Consider the following 21,913-nt stretch of genomic DNA (forward strand, 5'->3'; position numbering starts at 1 on the left):
GCTTTAAAGCAATATTAGTGAGCGAATATTCAAGAGCCAATGTACCATTTATTTACGAACGTTTCTCCTGTCGTACAAAAATCTTCATTATGAACTCCAACGGTCTCGGCCCCTGGTCCTTTTTTTTTTTTCAATGTCACCCCCTATCCCCCTACCCCACCGCCTCCCCCCCCCCCAAAAAAAAAATAAAAACAACAACAACAACAACAACTTTATTGACTCCTCAGGTGGTTAAAGGAAGCATGTCTGCCTTAGTGGAAAAGTTAAAGACAGAAAGAAAGGAAGGGGAAGGTAACAGCGGGCTTAAGGAAACTTTATCTAGGCTCTTTTATAATTGAGCCGTGTCAGTATGTACCTGAGAACCTGTATCTCCACTGATCCCATGTAATCCGGCAGCTCCTTCTTGACCCTTCGGAAAAAAAAAGGACACAAAAGCAAATGATAATTAACTCCAGATTTTCACCGAAATACAGTAAAACTCTCAGAAATTCCAGTGATGCAGTAATGTGTTGCATATAGGTACAAAGAAGATTGTATTTGACGTTAACTTACCCTAAATCCTTTAAGACCTGTTGGCCCTTGATCTCCAATGGAACCAATCATGCCCTGAAATAAAAATACATTGCGGCCATTTCAACACCTTTAGCTCGATAGCGTAAATAAGGGTTGCAGTTTTCATCGAGGTGAAAACGATATAAATAAAGTAAAATGGTTTGGCTCAGGTGATTCTTAACTCTAACAGAAACTTTTACAGGAACAGTGGAAAACATTTCCAGCGGCATGGATTCCCTCTATTAAGTAACAGAGCAACAGGACATGGTCAGCGTGCGCTAAGGAGAATGTATTCGAAATGTGAAAATTACAGCTGAATACAATAAGCCAATTGAAGTGGAGTACGATGCTTCAAAGATTGGATGATGATCAATGGCCCTTATCGTTTCACGAAGACTAGCTGTATGCAGTAGAAACGTCGCGATACACATCGGGAGACAAACGATAATACCTCATAACCGTCCAAATCTAACCATTTATGAATTTACATATTAAACAATGAAGATTCACCTAGGGCTATCAAAGATGCGAAGCTGTTTGTTTCTTTACAGCAGAAATTACGTTATGCTACGTATAACCAGCTTTTAAACATACACACCCATGATATTTAAACTCAAATTTGAACGCTGTTGATGACCAAGATCGTTTACCTCGTCGGCACTACGAGGTGGGGGGAAACTGATCAGTTGAGGAATGTATATGCATTTTTCATGACTTTTAACAGAATAATTGTATCAGGAAAGTAGAAGAAAGTTGTAACGTTTAAAGTTAAGCATTTCACTTGCCATTTTCCCTTCAAAGCCAGACGCACCAGGGGCTCCCGGGTCCCCTTGTGGACCCTGAAATAGTTGAAGGAGAGGAGATTCATAGTTAACGCTTCGGATCATAATAAACACATGTAATCAAAAAAGGGTATCTAGAGACAAGAAGGATATGTGAACTGGCGAGGACCAATAACATTTTAAGTGTTAATAAAAAAAGGAAATATCGATACACTCTTCTACCAATTTTGGCATGACGTGAAACATCTGTGCTTCCAATTGCACACGGTAATTTGCCGATGAGTCCTTTCTATTTGAAATAGAACTTCACGTACATCAATGTTAAATAAATCATTCATAATAGTGACGTGAAATCCTTCTTTGTTTGTTAATTAATAAATGAAAATAGTTGTTACGATTGAGGACTTCATACATCTGCTCCACTTTGTCCCGGAGTGCCAGCGAGACCACGATCGCCAGAGACACCCTGAAACACATTCACAATAGCTAATATGAGGTACGTATATGCTTAGGAAGATACCCAGGATTCTGGTTGCCTTGGAGATGTGTTTTGATCGGCATTAAGATGGTCCGTCAATTACACGTTGGTACGTCCTAAGTTAATAACTACTCTCATTCTGGTTTGCTCATCTCATCGTTTAATTTTGACGCGCCTTTTTAAGACGATTATGAGAGTGAAACCCTTGGAAAGTCTCCTAAGGAGATTAATGTAAAAAACGAGTAAAGCTCAAGCTAATAAATAAATAAATAACCCTCGATCATTTCTTTAACATTCAAATCATGGTGCTGATCATTAGAAACTTTCACATTTTTCAGAATTTCTTCCATACCAATTATGAATTTTGATCTCTGTACAGAGCATGGATGTGCTCTAGTAACGACAGATTTGGAGTTAAAAGTTAAATGAACACATTATGATATTACGAATTAGTGATAAGTATTCTATGATTATGCTGCTGAGTAATTTTCTCAGTCTGTGAACTCACATTAGGTCCTCGAATTCCAGTTTCTCCTGCTTCGCCAGGTTCACCCTCAGCGCCCTGTTACATTAGAGAGAGGCAGTTCAGCACCTGATATTACTCTTCTCCTTAAATATATGCCATGCAAGACTACAGTCCAAAGCGACTAATTCAAACAAACACCTTAATAAAAAATTATTCGACTACATTCAATAAAACCTGAATTCATACCCGGATGAGCCAGTAAGGCGACACAACCAACTGGGATACACAAAAACTAAATTTAACTTCACCTGTTGTCCCATCGGTCCAGGTCTCCCAACTCTGCCGGTCGGTCCAGCATCGCCCTTTTTAAAATAAACACACAAATATCACAAATCTTACGAAAAATTAATTTTTTAATTTGATCAAAAGTCATTTCACTGTTAATAAAAGCGATACATACCGCTTCTCCTCTCCTACCCGCTGCTCCAACAGGACCAGTAGCTCCAGCACCGCCCTAGAAGGACGAATAATAGAAAAACTGATCATAATCTTCATAGCAACATGATCAAAAGGTCTAACCCAGAAGCAAATTTATAACAGTAATTGAAATAGGTTTAAATTGGGCAGAAATCATACTCATGATATCAGACAAAAAATCTGTCGACTCGAAGTTCAATAATCACTATTTAGCATCTAGTTTGAAATGGCTCAATACTATTGCCTGACTAGTGTTGGATAGTATTGGTTAATTGTTACAACATTATACGGATCCAGTTGTAAAATAAGCAATATAAAGACACAGAAATCAATTAAGAACTTGACATGAATTTTTGCTGATAAATCACTCCGCCGAAATCTGATCAATCATTTTTTCCGCCAAGCAGATAATAGTGGCGAAGGCCAATCTGTTTTAGAGGATTACCCGGATTTCAAACAAATAAGTAAAATCTCACAAAATAACTCGAAGAGTAGCATATACTTTAAATATGATTATGCTTACATTTATTCCACGAGATCCATCTACACCAGCTGCACCTACGGGTCCCATGGAGCCCTGGAGATATCGTTTGAATAATTTAATAATAATAATAATAATAATAGTAATAACATTCAAGAGTGTATTTTTGGTTACTTTTCATTATTATTATTTATTTATTTATTTTTTATTTATTGTAGATTTAGATAAACTTATACAACGTGTACATATATATATGTATGTATGTATGTATATGTTATATCCTAGTCCACATTGCCTAAGCTGTGCCCGCAATGATATTGATATATACATTGAATTATTTTACAAGTTATTTTGCTTCTTCGTCAAATTACCGACAATTGCAGTGAAACGATAACAGATTTATGATTTGACCACTTTCTATCGTAGGATTGAACAACGAATTTTCTTTTCCTTGACAAGATCATGGAACTTTCCACCAAAGAGTTGGGGGGAATGAAAAATAAAAAATAAAAAAAAAATAGCAAAGAAAATACATTTATTGCTTCAACACAAAATTGCTATAAGCAACTTCATCACAAATTTGTGGTAAACTGAAAGAAAAATTGAAACTCAGCATCCGAGGATTGCAAGAGCTCACGTATAAAAGCGTTACATACAGGTTCTCCCATGCCTCCTTCGTCTCCCGGAAGTCCAGCTAATCCTTGCAAGCCCTGTATTAAGTAAACAAAAAAACGTTCTGGTACGTGTCCTCCATCAGGGTATTTAACTTTCGAATCATTCATTGAGATTAGAAACTTAAGTTTAAAAAGCAGCATATGTTAGATGGGACTTTCTTTTAAATCCCTCACGGAATTTGGCAATACTAGACAGGATCTTTTGACAACGATCTTAGAGATTTCACGAAAACCAATACCTTAGAAAAACATAAATATTTAACTAGGATTTTGATACAGAAACTTAAAGGAATTTATCTTGACCCCATATGTACCTGCCAAAAAAACGATAAAAGTGGATCTGGGTAAAGGTATACAAAACGAATAAGTGTTGACAAAACGTACTGCGCTATTCACCGGATAGGGATTTATGCAAACGATAAAAAAAAAACAAAACAAAACAAAAACATACACACACGCACACAAAAACACAGGGGCCCACACAGGGGCCTGAAGTTTTGTCCCTCTTAGAAAAGAATTTTAAAACCTACCGGATCTCCATTTACTCCGTTAAGGCCAGGTTCACCAGCTCTTCCCTACAAAAGGATAAATCACACATTTATGAGACTTTGCTTGTAAAGTAACAATCAAATTACGACAGTTTAGCTTCGCAAGCAATGCACATGTTGAGATGAAAATATTTCCCAGGTCACAGGATTATAATTGTACGCGTTTCTGTTGGATTCTTTGAGCACAATATCATCGTACTGTTCGGAAATCATTGTTTTTTTAGGAATCAAAATTACGTTGAAATCTCCAATATGAAAAGTGGGTCAAAATCTTGAGCCAAAAAAAAAAATAGACCTACAGAGCCTGTTTATGTAAACAAAAAAACGAGAAAAAAGGATCAACAATGGAATGATAAAATGCCATTTTTTGGAGAGCTGGGCATACAAAGAAACTTGTTACAAATCTGATTTTTCAAATAGTACTCACTCTTTTCCCAGAAACTCCATTAGAACCTGAGCTTCCTTTGGGCCCCTGAAAGGTGTAAAAGAAATCTTTCATGAAAAAAGGTTTAATTAAAACGCAGAAGTTATCCTAATGTATCTTAGGTGTTCTGTCTTTGAAAATTTGTCCACCCAATCCGGATACTCCCAGCCAATGAGTGTATCGTGCTGTTTAAGTTAAAGAGCTGTGAAATATGTTGAAATAACACTCTTTTTTCGAGCGGGAATCTCACATCACATCACATGTACCGCTCATCCATTGACTCACCTGGCGGCCACTGAATCCTGCTGAGCCTGCATCACCGGCAGAACCAGGAGCTCCCTAGGAGTTGAGACATTTAATTTTGATTAACAAAAATCCACACATACATTAAGAAAGATATAAAATTTCGATAATCTTACCTCATCACCAACGTCCCCAGTTGATCCCTGGGACCCTGCAGGACCTTGGAGACCCTGTGGGGGACAAACAACGGACACAATCATTGCTCGAGTGACACGGTACTAATCGTTTGTGGCCATGGAAACGTCATATATGTTTTTTATTTTCCTACCATGGTTCCTGATGCCCCTGCCGCACCTTGACCTCCTGGGGCACCTGATTCACCCTAAATAAATCATTGAAAAACAAAAAAATCAAACAAAATAAAAAATGTTATAAGGATGTATCGATATCTGTTTCACTGGCAGCAGAACCAGCTGTTCACATTATATCATCCAGAACGCTTGTCTACGAGACAACTTCTCAACTTGTTCACGTAATAAACCAGGTTATGCCTGACACTGATCCTTACCTGAAGGCAAATAGACGATGCAGACTCCTCACCTGCATCCTAATATAACTTTAGCGAGCTTAATAGAGCGTGCTCCATGACAAACAAGGCGAGATAAATGGCATCTTTAGAACAATATTGACAACAGTCGAAGATTATAATGATGATGACGCTGATAATGACAATAACAATGGCGAGGACGATCTTAGCTCTGTGCCTTACTTTAAGAAAACTCTCAGCGATTATTCAATAGCTTAGCTTAACCTTCTTTACCGACCATACCTTTGGTCCAGTTGATCCTCGTTCCCCTTGACTTCCATCATTTCCAACAATTCCCTTTGATTTAAAGCAAAAATAAGAATATGGAAAATGAACATTTAACTCGGACATTACTAAGGCAGGCAACACAACGCTCGCTTAGTACAAAGGACAACCGACTCACATTTCGTCGATTATAAGTCTTACTTGAATGATGTAGTTTTCACAAATTCAGTCAAAACTGGATGACTGTGATTAAAGAACTTACTGAAAGAAATGACTTTCACATAGAACAAGATTTAAGGTTTTAAGAATTGTCGTCTTTTTTTCATCGAGAAGATTGTGCTACGAAGCTCGCTACCCTACCTCAACTCCTTTCATACCAACAAGTCCAACGCCTCCAGATTTACCAGGAAAACCCTGTAAAATAAATCAATAAATATGTCATCAAGAAGACTTAGTTCGGATAACTTTCCAACAATTTGGTCATTTTTTTGGCTTTACCGGTGCACCGTCCTCTCCTGGAAAACCATCATCGCCTTTAGCGCCCTATAACAAAACCCAAATCAATCAATAAATTATTAAAAATATTTTTTAAAAAGAGCCAACCATTATTAAAGGGTATTTAGTGACATTATATTTGCCCAATGCACTGTAAATATGTAATAAGATACCGCCCTCCTTGGGCACTTTGTGCTTTACATAATAAAGACATACCGAACTTCCTGGTGCGCCTGCAACTCCACTAGATCCTGGTCTGCCCTCAGAACCCTATCAAATAAAAAATCACACGTGATGATGTTCATTAGCTGACTTTGTGTCAAAATAAAGTCCCCTATAAAGGAAGTGTTTTTAACTGCAGTTCATTTTCAAGTCATGTGTTCACTGAGCGTCATCTCGTGTACCGTGAAGCGAAAATTCGAATGAAGCTGCAGCTGTCTCCAACATCATTGTTTCTTCAAGGTACAATTATTTTTAGAGTGTTTCTTGGTAATATGCGACTACGTCTGTATATTTTCTGATCAATTGTTATTTGAGTCTTACCCTTGATCCGGTTATTCCTGGTGGACCGCGTAAGCCTAGAGCACCCTAAAGGAACAGAAATATGTATAGAAATGAAATGAAGAAAAACTGAAAACACAAGGATACACTTGTGCTACAAGTGAAAACATCACGTGATAACCTTGGACGACTGTGCCATAAGAAGCGATGAATTAAGTGGTTAAACACTTACCCCATCTCCCTTAACACCTCTGGATCCTCGTCCCCCACGTCCTCCAGTCATTCCCTACAATATGTAATGATGCAAATGAGTATTTAATCTGGGAGTGAAACGGGTATTTTCTCACTACTCTCGACAGTTGAATATATTCTAAGGGCTCAAACTTAAAGTTATCATCAACTTATAAGTAGAAGAGCCTCATGGGCGTCGATATTGAAAACAATGTCATGGCTGACGCTTGTTTTAAAAAGAATGTACGAAAAGGAACAATAAATATGCCAACTTTTATGGCATAGTTAATGAAAAGAGTATAAAGTTATTCCTACCGTTATTCCCATTGCACCCATAACACCCGGATCTCCTTCACTACCTCGCACTCCCTGTCAGAAAACGCAAAGGCAGACAACTTTGTTAGAGTGTGATATTTGCCGTCGTCAGCATTAACTGCTTCTGTCTGTCTTTAATCCAATCATTTTGCTAAAAGTTCCTTATTGCGATAAAAACATCACAATTCTATTTGAGGGGGAGTCTGAAGCGTAAAAACAATTTAACCCACTCTTTGTCCGGTTTCGCCATTTCTTCCGGGACTGCCCGCTCCGCCACGGCCACCCTGTTGGAAATAAAAAATTGAAAAATAAAAAACACATCCAAGATGAGACTTTGAACGCTTTATTTACTAGTGTACTTTGAATAACAATCTATCATCCAGCACACACGCGATTTATCGTATGACTTCGCACGCCGTAAAGTTGTTTACTGTAGGCAAAATATTTGAAGGATATTAAGCTCAGTCTTCCTATAGCTAAATTACGCCACTACCAAGATAAACTTTACTTCGTGAATCGTAAAGTAAACGATTTGAAACCGGAAGCAGAAGTTAGTCGAGTATCCTGATAGTCTCGGAAAGAGTAGTCCACATAAGGAATGCCGTCGATAATATTAAGCGACGTATCAAAAACCTGCATGGAAGTCATAAGCAGTGAGGCCATCCTACCTGTTTACCGGGCGAACCTTGAAATCCTCGGGCACCATTTGGTCCCGCAAGACCCTAAAAGGACAACTTCGTATGAGAAGAACATGCATATTCTTTGAGTTAAACGCTGTATGTTTAAAACTAATTTTTCAGCATGTCTCTATTGTTTTATTACAGTTATGTCCCGTAATCCCGAATCCCGAATCCCAAATTTCTAAAACGGTAAGAAGACAAGGGGACCAAAGGAACGAGATCAGAAAGGAAGTATTTAGGTGTCACAAGATTGAACACCTTTAAATAACCGTTGCCTTGTCCTACATATCTTGGCCTAAAGTGCCTCTTCCAAAATAGGCAATTAACTTATTCCTACCGCTGGTCCTTTATCACCAGTGGATCCCGTGCTTCCTGGTCTTCCAAGCTCACCCTGAAAAGGAAACATGTCCAAAATGCATGAACACTATTTTAAGATCAAGTATGCATAAAAAAAGAAGTAAATGGCTGGCACATTACTCAAAAAACAGATAGTCTGATTGATAAAAACATAGCAACTACTATCACGATCCGTTTGAAAAAATGTTTGCATGAAGGGGTTGCTTTTAATTTGTTTTCAGTTCAAATTCTACAAAACTACGTAACAGTACCTTTGCTCCTTTGCCGCCTGTTGGTCCAAGATCCCCCGGTATGCCCTAGAAATCAACAGGAAATAAGATTAAACTGTGCATATGAATCAAATGCAATCGAAAGACTCCGTAGACGTACAAATGTTGACACTTGAAACGGCTGCATATAGAGACACGGTTCTATCAATTCATTGTGAGAAACAATTCCTCTGGTTGGCATGCAACCCTTTGACCCGCTGAGAGTGACTAGCATCTAATTTCTTCGCACAATATCACCCCTGAATCAAACATTAAGGTTACGAGAATAAAGGAAATCATTAAATTTTAAACCAATTCTCCCTGTCAACACCTTGGGTCCTGTATAGAGCACAGTATCGAGAATATCTACACTGATGTTGGGTGTTAAGGTTTAAAAGGTGAACAGTATTCGTTCCACGTTATAAACTTGTACTAACGGTTTCTCCTGAACGTCCCTCTCCTCCCGTAGGTCCCGCTGGTCCAGGATCGCCCTGAAAGTACCCCAACACGAAACCTCAATAAAGCCACAAAAGTAATACACAAACAAACAGAAAAATTGCAATAATGACAGATTAATGTCAAAAACTTAAAGGTTTCTACAAATGTAGGAGTTTTACACTAAACTGAATCTGACTCATGTCAGTATACACAAAACTGGATCATTTTTGCGATGACATGCTTACCGGGCCTCCAAATTCCCCTTGTTTACCAACCGACCCGCGGGAACCCGTCACTCCGTCAGTTCCCGGCAATCCATCAGATCCGCTTTCACCTGTGGGTCCGGTATCGCCCATGAGGCCTGTGTCACCTCCCTGTCCTGGGCTTCCTTTGATTCCTGGATCACCCGGCGCTCCTGGGCTGCCGGGACCTCCTTTAAAGCCCTGGTAAGTTTTAAAACAAGGGCACATAGATTTAAAGTTCCTTACTCGTAAAAAAAAATATTTTAATACTCCAATCATCCTCAAAGAACGCTTCACGTTTTAGAAAAAGTATAAATGAGCTTCTTTTGATTTTCTCCGCTTTACTAAGCCCCCAGCTTGCACCTACGATCATTGCCACCTTATTGCCCGTCCCTAGTAAAACCCTTGTGAAATCCTTACCCCCCCCTTGGTATTTGTTTGGACTGCGTAGCCTTATGCCTTATTCCCAATATACTTTAATTTGATACCCTGTATCAGTTTTTGTTATTAATATCGTAGGTTTTCAACCACCGGCGGGCATACTGGTCTCTTTATTTACTAAATCCAAGGGACAAATGGGAGAAACTTAATATTTGCACTCGGCAAGTATACTTAGTGTGAACTTTATTACTATGATAACAAACATTAACATACCTGAGTTCCCGGTGCACCAGCTGGTCCCTCTTTTCCCTCGAAACCCTGAAGAAATAAAATAATAGGTAGTTAATAAAAAATAAATATAAATAAATAATAAAATAAATAATCGGATGAAAGTTTAACGAATTCGAAAGTGTTCGAGACTATGATCTCATACCTTGTCGGATGACGTATTGTTACACGCATGACGAAAGCATTTTCCTCTTAGTGTCTACATTGGCCAGCTGATAGCCAATCATATTAGCTAATGGTGTCATATTATCTTTTCGCACCAGAGCTGATTTAATTTGATTTCGGCGGGAAAGTCAACCGCACGTTACTGACCAAAATTCACCAAGTAATTGATGAATAAAAATGCTTACAATGAGAGAGAACTTTTCAATTGAGTGTAGGAAATCCCGAACCAAAGTAATCTCAACAGCCAATCACAACGAAGAAAAATATCATAAGCAGCCAATGAGAACTTAAAGCAAAGTCAAGCAAACTGCCTGAGGCACGGGAATACGCGATTAACCGGTTTGTGATTGGTTCCACTTCTGCAGCTATTTGGTTGAAGAGCTGGCGCCATTTTTTTGGACCAATCGCAGACCGAGGTAAACCAAAACTGAAGCAATCCGGTATTAATTTTGACACAAAAAAACTGACATAAAAAGAAGTAGTAATAGCGTTCTTACTGAAGGGCCTGAGTAACCGGGCCGTCCGCTCACTCCGCTTAATCCATTCATACCCTAGATCAACAAAGATATAAAAAACTTAAACTTAGTAATGTTTACCTCTTCAGGCGTCAGGCATAGTGTGCATTTTCGTGGAATACGCATGTTAAAGAACATTATTCGAACGCCGTATACTCGAGGAGATGCTGCCCCCCACACCCAACGATAAATTTGTATTTGCAGGGGAATTCGCGAATACTATTTTGCACGTTTTCCAGGGAACAATTTCAGAAATAAAAACATGCAAAACCACTGAGTATTTAGTAACTATTTTTCTTAACATAAAGTTTGCAATAGATTGTAAGATTGCTAGAAGGGATTAGTTTACTAAGAATTAAGAGGAAACTACGAGGTATCTCACGTAAAAATATATAAATTTTGACACGTTTTTGTATATATTATGTGACCATAAAACTTAGAGGAGGCACACGTTCGTCGTTGCGCCCCAGCAGATTCACTTCTCTTAAACTGGTGACTACTAAATTAGCTAGCGCTCACATAATAGCCGCGATTCACATGCTTTCAGATGGTAATGATCGACCTTATTTCATCTCCATTTCTTACGCATGACTAAAATATTTCTGCTATTTAAGTCTCGACTGCCAAAAGTACTTATGACAAACAAATTTAAGGGTTTTTTTTTAATGATCGATCGGAGACCACCGAGAAAGAGTTGTGTCAGACATCTATAGATCGTGTTTTGAAAGTTTTCTGAGCGTTCTCGGAGGTATTTGGGCGTGATCAGACATGATCATGTGAGCATTCATTTGAACTTACCACTGATCCGTCAGGTCCTGGTTTGCCAACGTCACCGGTATCACCCTACAGTAATATCACAAATAATAAATTTCAACATCTGTCAAATATAAAGCTTAGTTCACTCATTCAATTCTCGAACCGGGTAATCCAAAGGTGTAAGGTTCGAATCCTATCTGGATCGGACATTCAGGAGTTTTTTCTTTGTCTCACAATTAAGACAAATGAATCAGTTTTTGTCCTTTACTCCACTGCTGAGATAAAAATTAATTATCTCTCTAACACTGTGTCAACCACGTAATTTGTTGACAAATTTCACCTACCAGTTCACCATCCTGTCCCTGCTGTCCAGCGATTCCAGTTCGTCCTTCTCGGCCCTTAGACCCAACAGGACCAGGATTGCCTAATGGTCCAGGATCACCCATTGTTCCCTGCGAAATATTTTCTTATGCTAACCGTAAACAATCTCATGACAATAATAAGCCTTCAAGGGGCTTATTAGATTGGGGGGAGCCCCTTGTACTGGATAGTAAAAAAAATAACAACAACGAAAATGCAAAACGGGGATTGTATTCGATGACTTGCCCATGAGCAATTATCGTTGTAGTCACTTCCATGGAATGTTTCAGAAGCACAATAGGAAGAAGGTGAATTTTTTTGTTGCTTTTAAACAACAGCACACATAGAAACAATTCAAAATTGTACTCACCCTTCGTCCTCTATATCCTTCAGGTCCGGGTCTTCCCTTTGGGCCCGCAGGTCCCTTGGAAAAGAATAAAAAAGTTTGCATATTAGCAGAGCTAACAGGTTCCTTTTATGCTTCGCCCTTGTCTACCATCTCGTTATAGAAATCTAGAGCTCATAATCTGATTATTAATTAGTCCAAGTCTATCCGCGCAAAAAAAGAAGACTGAGTACTAATCCATATCACTCACATCTGGACCATCCGGGCCAGGCTCTCCAAAAGGACCTAAGGGGCCTTGAAATCCCTGAAAAAAACAAAAGCAAGTAGAGATTTTATAGGTAATGGTTTGAACCCACACATGAGAACTCCTTCCCCTTTTTTCTTCTATATCTTGTTAACTTCTACGAGAAATATGCATCATATTTCTTCTAAAAGCATCACTCCTGAAACAAACATTAAGGTTACAAGAATATAGAAAATGATCGAGATGTCACGAAGCTCTTTATTTTTGATGCAAATTCTCCTTGTGAGCATCTTAGGAAACGCATAAAGAACAATATGCCTACTGAATTGTTGTTGTAAATGGATAGCGTAAGCAAGCGATGAGAATTAAGAAGCAAAATAGTTCAGAGGTATTGTTTGATTTAACCCCAATTCTCAGAAATATCATATGAGGATATATATTAAAGACAGTAAGGAGAATTCATATTGCGATCTTAGGAGTGAAAAGTTTAAAGTAATATAGGCTGCGTCTTTAACATACCTGACGTCCATCATCTCCGGGACTTCCTGTTATTCCGGCAAAACCGAACGCCCCCTGAAAAATATTGGAAAGGAAATTACCACACCACCCTTCAAAACTCACTTTCTTAGCTTATTGCTTACTTTTCTGTTTAAAATAACTGCATTCCATTGGTAGGAGCTCAGCTTGGACAGATCACCAAACAAACAAACAAACAAAGAGACAAACTAAACGACGACCACCAACAACGAAACAACAACATCAAAACCAAAAAAAAAAAAATAACGAAAAAAACCAACAAACCAAAAAGCGAACTGATAACAGCACAGGTGTTTGACGATGATATTTTTCGCTTGTACCCATCAAATCGTGTTCCTCACAACACAAAGTGAAATTCTAGGTTAAGTACAGTAAAGACTTGCGACCTCAAATTCAATCGCTTCATCATGATCTCAGTGGCAAATTAATGCCAACCAATTTCGGTTTAATTCATTGCCCGAATTTTTCTGCGCCGCTATGGAACTCGGAGAAATAAACTATGCCATTTTTAAAAACATTCCAATGATAAACCGAGGATTTTATTTTCACAATCATCTTGTCGTTTCCTTACCTCATATCCCTTTGGCCCTGTATCTCCAGAGCCTCCTGGCTGCCCGATCTGAATGAAGAGAATTAATCGAATGTAAATGGATTTTCAAGTAAAATGTTCACTGCACTGAGATAAAAAAGATGAAGGTGAGGAGGAGGGGGGGGGGGGGTATATGAACAATACATTAGGTTGGGTAAAATGTGACAATATGCGACCATGACAACGAACCACTTACCCTCCCGCCGGGAATGTCAGGTACCACATTAACTAGAACTAATGGACCTTTTTCGCCAGGTACACTCTGAAAATAAAACAAAGAAACCCGCACGAATAAGAAGTAGTGTTAACCCTACCTAGGTGGCGGTTGTATGGACGCTTCATTGAAATTAAGTTGGCAAAGCCTCGATTACGAATAGATGAACTTCAAGTGCAAGTCATCCGCGGCCACGAGGCTAAACTCGCTCTCGCGCAAACCAAACCTGACAAATTATTGCAACATAGTAACAAACACTCTGCAGGGTGAATCAAATACCTGCCTACAGATTAAAAATTTCTATCGATTTTTTTTTTATATACTGAATTACGTTGGTTGACACATGAAATAAGTATACGAGTGTCGAATAGAAGCTGATAAACCTCTAGAATGATGAAACTAATGAAAAAAGGTATCTTAACAAAAGGCGAGGTTGAACATTTGTAAGCTGAGTATTGAAAGAACATAAAAGTGGCTGCGTGAATGGTATAATGTAATTGTTCACCAGATAATAGCTTTTCTGAAACAGCACATTGGCTTTTAGCAGCTACATTGTATACTGACTCACCGGTAGCCCGGCCGTCGATCCTGGGGGGCCTGGAGGGCCTGGATTCCCCGGATCTCCAAGGTCACCCATTGCACCTTTGACCCCTGAGAAACCCTAAGGACATTCCACAAACCAGTTAGTTTTGACAAAGAGAGGTCTAACGTCATGTCACGTTTCAAGGCTTTCCACGGTGCCCATCACGTATTGCCATGTCTCAATGTCTTACAAAGAGGCAATTATAAAGAAAAAGCACACAAAAAAGGCTACAAGATGACACAAAATCGATAATGTGATGTTCAAAGCATAACCACGTAAGTTTTTTTTTTGTGTACCTGTTTGGTTTAGGGGGAGAGGGGTTGAAGAGTGGTCAAGATATTGCTTCAATAGCTGAACGGGCGCGAAATGAAGAGCAAATTGATAGAGGTCACCGGAAATTCTCCTTTCTAGTGCCACAGGTAAGGTGTAGCGAACAGTATGGAGAATAGGCATATGGATATTAATGCTTAAGGATGTAAACACTAATCCAGCAAAAACGAACATACCGTGTCTCCCTCTCCTGTCAATTCATTGTGTCCTTATGTCGCCTCGACCCCTTATCCCGTCCCGTATAACGGGAACTCTCCCTCTCCTGCCAATTCATTGTACCCTTGTGTCGCCTCGACCCTTAATCCCGTCCCGTACGATGGGAACTCTCCCTCTCCTGCCAATTCATTGTGTCCTTATCTCGCTCGACCCCAAGTCCCGTCCCATATGGGTAGAAACCAAAGTGAAAACAGTCTTAATAGACGTAAGAGAGAAAGAAATACAATACCTTTGGTCCGGCTGGCCCTGTTATTCCGCGACGGCCTGGTGCCCCGACGTCACCCTAAGGGACATCCGAACGTAAAATCCAAGTCATAATAATTCAGTAGTTCTACTGAAAAGCGGTTACTAGTGATGTCTGGTGGACGGTTTGCATTCAGCATATCTCTTCTCTTATTACGAAATTATTTCATTATTAGTCACGTTTGCTTCCAGGCAAAAGACTTTACTAATGATCTGACCCAGTTGGCCCAACCAACCCAAAGGTGTCTTGTCGTGTGAAGCGACAAGGAGTTTTTGGTTGGCAGGTATCCAGTTAACCTCCCTGTGTGGTAGCAGAGAGGCAGACAAGAGATGGAGATGTGCGTGTGTTTTTGTTTGTTTGCGTGGGGGGTAGGAGGTGGAGGGGGTGGAGGGTGGGGGAGCAGTTTCTGATTTGGCTTGAACGTGCATGGGCCGTCTAACAGGACTACTGCTCTGGAGTGTTTGATGAAGTTGTTCTAGAGAAAACATCTTTCAATCCCAATAATTATCCATCAAACATTACTAACCCGAAGGCCGACTGCTCCTCTCTCTCCTGGGGGACCAATAACCTTGGAAGTTAAAGTGTACCAAAAGGTTAACAAGGATAATTCACTAAAAAATTACGGTTGGCGAATAATTAAAAACTTAAATAAGGACAAATAAATGTTTGTACTTACCGTGGTTTCAATCGACCCTAAAATACAGGAATGAAAGTTAAGAAAAAACTTCAGTGATTCTTTTACAGAAGTGATCAGTAAGCAAGCTCTCCTAACAATACAAGCTCGTTGTAAAATTAATGAACGTTTGCATTAAAAAACTATCAACTGGATGATATAAAAATCTAGGCTTTGTGATGCCAAAATCTCTGCTTAAACGTTTACTGAAGTTTACGGCATTCACCCGTGCGAGTGTCCACTTAGATCTGGGAAGGGAAAGGCTCACGAAATTTTACCAGTCATAGATTAACCATTTTAGTTTCACATATGAGGTTTTTGAAGAGTAAAAAGTTAAAACTTCTACAAGCGATACTTAAAAATACCCAAATTAACGATTAAAACAAATCAGCAAACTGAGGAATAGGTCATGATTTGAATAACGGGGGTAAATTTCCAAAGAAACTGTAGTGCTGTGTCTGTGGAGGGTATAACAAAATAATTTGATCTCACTAACTGAGTTGTTAATGTAAATTAGCCACTGTTAACTCTAAAGCATTTCTAAAGCTGACGTTTAAAGCTTTAGCTCTTTGTCGTCAGCATTCGCTCTGACGAAGAGCTAACGCTCGAAATATCAGCTTTAGTATCTCTCTCTACAGTGGCCCAATTATCTTATAACTTACTCGGACAGAGTGCTTGTGCCACATCGACAACTTTCGTGGGAAGTTCACTCGGCCTTTTGACAAAGAACAAATCTTTGTTTTTTAAACTTTCCAATTCCGCGTAATGTGATTTGGCATCTCCGGCACCGATGGCGTAAATCTCAAAACCCCTTTTTTTCAGTTTGTCAGCTGGTATTGCAGGTTTTTCTGGAGGGGTTTGCGCACCATCAGTTATAATTAAAACAACCTAGAGGGAAAGAATACGATGCAGAAATTAAGTCATTGCAGTAAGATTAATTTCATTGCCTGTCACTCTTCCACCCGTTACGTAAAAAAAAAAAAAATTGGTTAACCCCTTCACTCCCACAAGTGACCAAGACAGAATTTCTCCTAACAATATCAATACAATATCAAGCAGGCAGGTGATGAGAATAGAGAAGAATATCAATTATGGGATTATTAGTTGATCCAATACCAAATTCTCTGAACTAACATCATAGGAATTGTATGGCAGATAGTAAGGAGAATTACTAATTAGATCTTGGGAGTGAAAGGGTTAAACATCAGGTGTCCATGTCTGGCCGTGAGGACAAATTGATTAAAACGACCTAGCTAGCGGTGAAGGATTAGAGGAGGAGTAGGTGGGCAGTTGCCCAGATACTAATATTGATCCAGAGAGGCATGCAGAAATTAAGTCATTACAGTAAGATTAATTTTATTGCCTGTGACTTTTCCACTCTTTACGTAAAAAAAAAGAAAAGTATGGTTAAATATCAGGTGTCCATGTCTGGCTGTGAGGAAAAAATGGTTTTTCCCTCCTTTCTAGTTCTTATCTGCTTCGTGCCTTGAGGTACTCATAACACAACAGATTGCACATGCCCAGAATTTGCAATGACTAAGCAATATGCTTGGTGGCGTGCTATTAGGCTGTCAGAACCAAGTTATCTCACATGAGTTACAAACAACCTCGTTAGCCAGTAAGAGACAGTGTTTTAAAAACGTAGAACTTTTTTGGTAAAGCTCAAAACAAGATACGTTACAAAGTTCTTGAATAAACAAGCTTTGTGTTCGAAAGTTTCGAGTTTTCTTCGGACGTTTAAATTTCCATTAATGGTGAAATAAACCGCCTTACCTTCCGTACATTGGGATCTTCTCGGAAGCTATTTGTCTGTGGGTTGAAAAGGTCGTCGTTTGCTTTTTCGAGCGCTGAGTGCAGCATGGTTCTTGAACCCGGAATAGGGGGATCTAGATTAAGCAAATTTCGAACAACAGTGTTTTCGTTTTGCCCTTCATTGAACCCAAATTCTATTTTGGATGTCTCGCCGAACTTAACCACTCCAACATGGGATCCATCGGACGATATGTTCACCAGTTTCGCGACTCCGGCGGCAAACTTCCGAACATCTTCCCAATAAGGCTCGATGCTACCAGATGCGTCTATGATGAATGCCAGGTCAAGAATACATGGGTCATCCAATCGCTCTGTTTGAATGAAAAACAAATGGAAAAACAAAACATAACCCTTTGCAAACTAACATCAGTATGCATATTCTCTTTACTGTTCTCTATACATCTACTGAGGCGCTGACGGGGAGAATTTGTTCAATGATCAAGAGCTTTTTAGTTGGTGATGATTTCCTTTATTCTCGCGACCTTAATGTTTGATTCAGGAGTGTTATTGTAGGGAGAAATTAAATGCTAGTCACTCCAAGGGGTCAAATGGTTTATAGGGATATTTTTGACAAATTTCCGTTGTTCACCCTATTAACTCTTTACATCCTAACATCAGTATGCATATTCTCCATACTGTTCTCTATACATTACCTAGGTTCTTAAAAGGAGAATTTATAAAACCACCAAGATCTTCGTTAGTTGCTGATCATTTCCTTTATTCTCACGACTTAAAAATTTGATTCAGGGGTGATATTGTAAGGAGAAATTAGACCCTTGCCACTCTTAGGGGTTAAAGGGTTAAGGATTCTCGAGTTTGGAAACAATAAAATGAGCAATTTTTTTAATACTGAGGGTGTCTTCCGCGAGCCTTAACTCTCTATTAAATAAAAGATTCGCCATCGAAAAAAAGCTAATATTTCCCACTCTTCTTTTGTAATAGTGACAACTGCTGTTTTGTTCACACGTCACAATCCACAAGGGTGTTGCGTGACGTGGTGTAATAGTGTATTCTTTGGGTTAGCAGCGCAGTGGATTTCGTTTTACTTAAAGCACTTCTATCTCTTCGTTGTTTTCCTCCGAAAGCTAAATCTACAACCTGAATAAGCTAGAGGTACAAAAAACATATGAACAGAAGCTCTCTTCTGAAGTAATTCAATATTCACAAGCAAGTATTCCATCTATCTCACTTTTGAAATTACATTTTCTGTGGGAGACTCTTGCGAATATATCCTGTCACCTCATACGAAATTAGAACCCTTTGGTTCTTTGTGTTACTGCAGCGATGAACGAAATAAACTCCCTTCATTTTATCGACTTTATCTGTTCGCTCCAGGGTTTCATACAAAGCGGACTGTCTAGGTTTTACAAACAATTACTTCTAGGCGATATCAATCAAATACTTCTTTGTCAAACCATTGTTAATGTTGGTTTGTGGAAATAGGCATAAAAGGACATAGAAGGAACCTTATTAATTTCATAAGTTAGGAACAGCGTGGATCAAAATTTAAACGACTTGCATAGCGGTGATGGCGCTCTACTCAACGAAAGACCATTTAATACGGAGTTAACAAAAGGTCATTATGTTTGACGAGCCCAAATGTGCAATTCCCGTATTAATAAAAAGCTTGATGTTAGATTTGAGCGTTTTTCTTTGTCATAACCCTGAGCAAAATATTAATTTAAAACATAAACTTTATAAAACTCTTCGATCGTGTAAAGTACGGTTTAATAGAAAGAATCCGTAGCGACTTCAGTAATGCCATAAGATTACTAGTCACGTTACCAGAACAACACTGAAAAACATACTTACGTGCTGTTGTCGCTGAAATCCCAAACAAACCGAGCAGCAGGACGCGAAGGAAAGTTATACGAAGCATGTTTCGTCCTCGCTCAGTTGACTGCCAATGACACTAGTCTCTGACCATCTAGAAGAGGCAAAATGGCAACAGAGTCCTTGGCCAATGAGTCGTTCGTGTGCGCGCGAGAACTAAGCCTGAATAAGCCCCTTGTGAAACTTGAGTAGATGTCTTTTCGTTTTATGACCATCCTGTGGCCGGACAAGAGGGTAACACAACATACATTTTCACGAAATAATTTTTTTCCTCATTACCATGCATACGGTGGTTTCGCGATTATTTTTTTTTGGAGAGTTTTAAACGGTTACCAGGAGAAAGAACAAAACGTAATGTTGTGTTTGGAATTTGGAGCTGCCATTTCTCTGTGCAGTGTTATGTCTAGCCAAGTTAATCATTCAACGCCCAAGTAATATATTACTCCATGTAATTAACAACCGTTGGCTTTGTTGATAGTTTCGGTCTTTGACTTCTCAAATTCCGTTGCTTTTCTTCAAGCCTAGGAATACACAAGGAAAAAAATTAAAATAAACTTTCTACCAGAGTGCAATCGTTTGATAATTCATCGAAGAGAACGAAGAGCTGACAGCCTGTCATCAAGAAACAAAAGGTCAGTTCATGGAGGAAAGAAAGCACCGTTGTTTTTTAAATTATAATTTACTTCGTAATGCACACTCAAGTGGCATAATTTAAGAACACTTTTATGGGGCTCATTTTGAGATTACGTTTTGGGAACAAATTTGATGAAGTGATTGAAATTATTGAGAAAGCATACATTAATTGTGTGCCACGAATCGTTTTTCAGTACATTCAAGCCTTTTAGCCAGCGAGCGGTCCTTGGCGTTCTTAGGGGTTTGGCACTGATAATTTTTGTTAGTGCCAGTCCCCCGCCAAACCTCTCCCCGACCGTTAATACTGACTATCGATCAATTTACTGGGCTCGGTGGTGGTCCACTTGAACGACAGAAACAGAATAGCCACCTTTATCAAAAACTAGCACATTGCCTCTGATATGTCGGAAAATCAGAGTCGTCACCACATAAACAACAAAGTCTAAGAAATTGTGAAAAAGGTATGGAATTCTTGACGTGTGATGGATGCGAAGATGAATACAAGAAGTAACTATGTGTATGAGTCTGTAGGTTTGTAGTAAACACTAGTGCAGAGATCATTGCCGTCAACTGAAATGTTTATGCCTAGAAAAGCCAACTAAGTGTCGGAAATTTGCCAGGTATATTTCAGAGCCGGGTGAAAGGAACTGACGGGGGTTATAAATTAAGTGAGCTCCTCTCTGTCAGAGGAGGTAGCGCCGATGCAGTTGTCAATGTGCAACCATAAAGTTCAAGTTTGGGGCCGTTTTATTGACTTAAAAATTGATGTTCGATAACACCAATGTAGAGATTGGCGTAGCTGGGTCTCATTTTGGGCCCCATGGCTACGCCATTAGTTTGTTTGTAGTAGTTGCCACCGAATAAAAAACAGTTGAGTGTTAGTAATAGTTCGCCTAGACGAAGTAGTGTTTTAGAGCTAGGTTCCCCAACTGTGCGTTGATCGAGAAATATATGAGGGCCAGCAGACCTTCGTCTTGGGAAGGACAGTATAAAAAGATGTAATATTCATAGTGAAAAGAAGTATGTCCTGGCCACCATTTCCGGCCAAGGAAATGTAAGTCGCGAAAAAATTCAAGTGCGTGTTGGCTTTCCTTAATGTTTGATGGTAAGGTTTTGACGGTAGGTGCCAGTTCTAGGAGAGGTGATGGTGAGATTTTTTGCAGTGGCCGGCAACTCTTGTTCAGCTCTAAGATCATTGGTCGTGTTTTTGACAATGTTTGGTGGCCAATTTACGTTATCAACTCCGTTGGTAAACTAAGTTATCCTATTATATCTGATTGTGGTCATAAAACGGCCAAGTAAGGGAGTGATTTAAAGTTTCATCAAGTTTTAAAGTACGAAAAGGCAAAGCTGCAACGCTGTGATCCAAATGGTAGCATTTTTATGCACAAAAACCCATCTGCAAGGGGACATTTGTAGGAATGATCAGAATACTATTGAATACAGCCATTGGGGGCATAAATATTCGGCAAATGAATTTTGCATTACTTGACTGGATACGTCAGACGGAAACTAGCAAGTTCTGCTTACGAATTGATAGGGTTTTTTGAAGTTCTGTCCCTTGTTAAAGAGGCAATGAAACCATTATAAACTGATTATTAAATCAACTAAAATTCCAGAGCGCAAAAGTAAGCGCAAAATCAAAAGAAAAGAGAATTAATTGATTAGTACTGATCAAATTGTCGCAACCTACTAGCTATGGCCAGCAAGATGATAATGGTCATCGTCAGTAAGAAGGCAAGTCATGTTCA

General features: G+C 39.2%; 1 protein-coding gene across 1 annotated transcript in view; it reads right to left on the reverse strand.

Moving 5' to 3' along the window:
• The window catches only part of LOC131799174 (collagen alpha-2(I) chain), a 33,550-nt gene extending 13,722 nt beyond the window's left edge, over window positions 1-19,828 (reverse strand). Inside the window, exons 1-43 of the mRNA XM_059116870.2 lie at window positions 19,509-19,828; window positions 17,658-18,007; window positions 16,547-16,772; window positions 15,888-15,904; window positions 15,738-15,779; window positions 15,197-15,250; window positions 14,407-14,499; window positions 13,821-13,886; window positions 13,607-13,654; window positions 13,018-13,071; window positions 12,505-12,558; window positions 12,279-12,332; window positions 11,893-12,000; window positions 11,591-11,635; window positions 10,775-10,828; window positions 10,098-10,142; window positions 9,447-9,644; window positions 9,201-9,254; window positions 8,767-8,811; window positions 8,496-8,549; window positions 8,147-8,200; window positions 7,709-7,762; window positions 7,479-7,532; window positions 7,165-7,218; window positions 6,975-7,019; window positions 6,648-6,701; window positions 6,435-6,479; window positions 6,297-6,350; window positions 5,955-6,008; window positions 5,454-5,507; window positions 5,302-5,355; window positions 5,168-5,221; window positions 4,886-4,930; window positions 4,441-4,485; window positions 3,893-3,946; window positions 3,279-3,332; window positions 2,739-2,792; window positions 2,587-2,640; window positions 2,321-2,374; window positions 1,747-1,800; window positions 1,338-1,391; window positions 553-606; window positions 356-409 (exon numbers count right to left, since the gene is read on the reverse strand). Of these exons, the coding sequence (XP_058972853.2) occupies window positions 356-409; window positions 553-606; window positions 1,338-1,391; window positions 1,747-1,800; window positions 2,321-2,374; window positions 2,587-2,640; window positions 2,739-2,792; window positions 3,279-3,332; window positions 3,893-3,946; window positions 4,441-4,485; window positions 4,886-4,930; window positions 5,168-5,221; window positions 5,302-5,355; window positions 5,454-5,507; window positions 5,955-6,008; window positions 6,297-6,350; window positions 6,435-6,479; window positions 6,648-6,701; window positions 6,975-7,019; window positions 7,165-7,218; window positions 7,479-7,532; window positions 7,709-7,762; window positions 8,147-8,200; window positions 8,496-8,549; window positions 8,767-8,811; window positions 9,201-9,254; window positions 9,447-9,644; window positions 10,098-10,142; window positions 10,775-10,828; window positions 11,591-11,635; window positions 11,893-12,000; window positions 12,279-12,332; window positions 12,505-12,558; window positions 13,018-13,071; window positions 13,607-13,654; window positions 13,821-13,886; window positions 14,407-14,499; window positions 15,197-15,250; window positions 15,738-15,779; window positions 15,888-15,904; window positions 16,547-16,772; window positions 17,658-18,007; window positions 19,509-19,575 (2,934 nt within the window). The 5' untranslated portion in view covers window positions 19,576-19,828. The remainder of the gene's footprint in view (window positions 1-355; window positions 410-552; window positions 607-1,337; window positions 1,392-1,746; window positions 1,801-2,320; window positions 2,375-2,586; window positions 2,641-2,738; window positions 2,793-3,278; window positions 3,333-3,892; window positions 3,947-4,440; window positions 4,486-4,885; window positions 4,931-5,167; window positions 5,222-5,301; window positions 5,356-5,453; window positions 5,508-5,954; window positions 6,009-6,296; window positions 6,351-6,434; window positions 6,480-6,647; window positions 6,702-6,974; window positions 7,020-7,164; window positions 7,219-7,478; window positions 7,533-7,708; window positions 7,763-8,146; window positions 8,201-8,495; window positions 8,550-8,766; window positions 8,812-9,200; window positions 9,255-9,446; window positions 9,645-10,097; window positions 10,143-10,774; window positions 10,829-11,590; window positions 11,636-11,892; window positions 12,001-12,278; window positions 12,333-12,504; window positions 12,559-13,017; window positions 13,072-13,606; window positions 13,655-13,820; window positions 13,887-14,406; window positions 14,500-15,196; window positions 15,251-15,737; window positions 15,780-15,887; window positions 15,905-16,546; window positions 16,773-17,657; window positions 18,008-19,508) is intronic.
• Window positions 19,829-21,913: the final 2,085 nt, after the last annotated feature.

This window comes from Pocillopora verrucosa, chromosome 10 (assembly GCF_036669915.1).
Source record: "Pocillopora verrucosa isolate sample1 chromosome 10, ASM3666991v2, whole genome shotgun sequence".
Classification (NCBI taxonomy): Eukaryota; Metazoa; Cnidaria; class Anthozoa; order Scleractinia; family Pocilloporidae; genus Pocillopora; species Pocillopora verrucosa.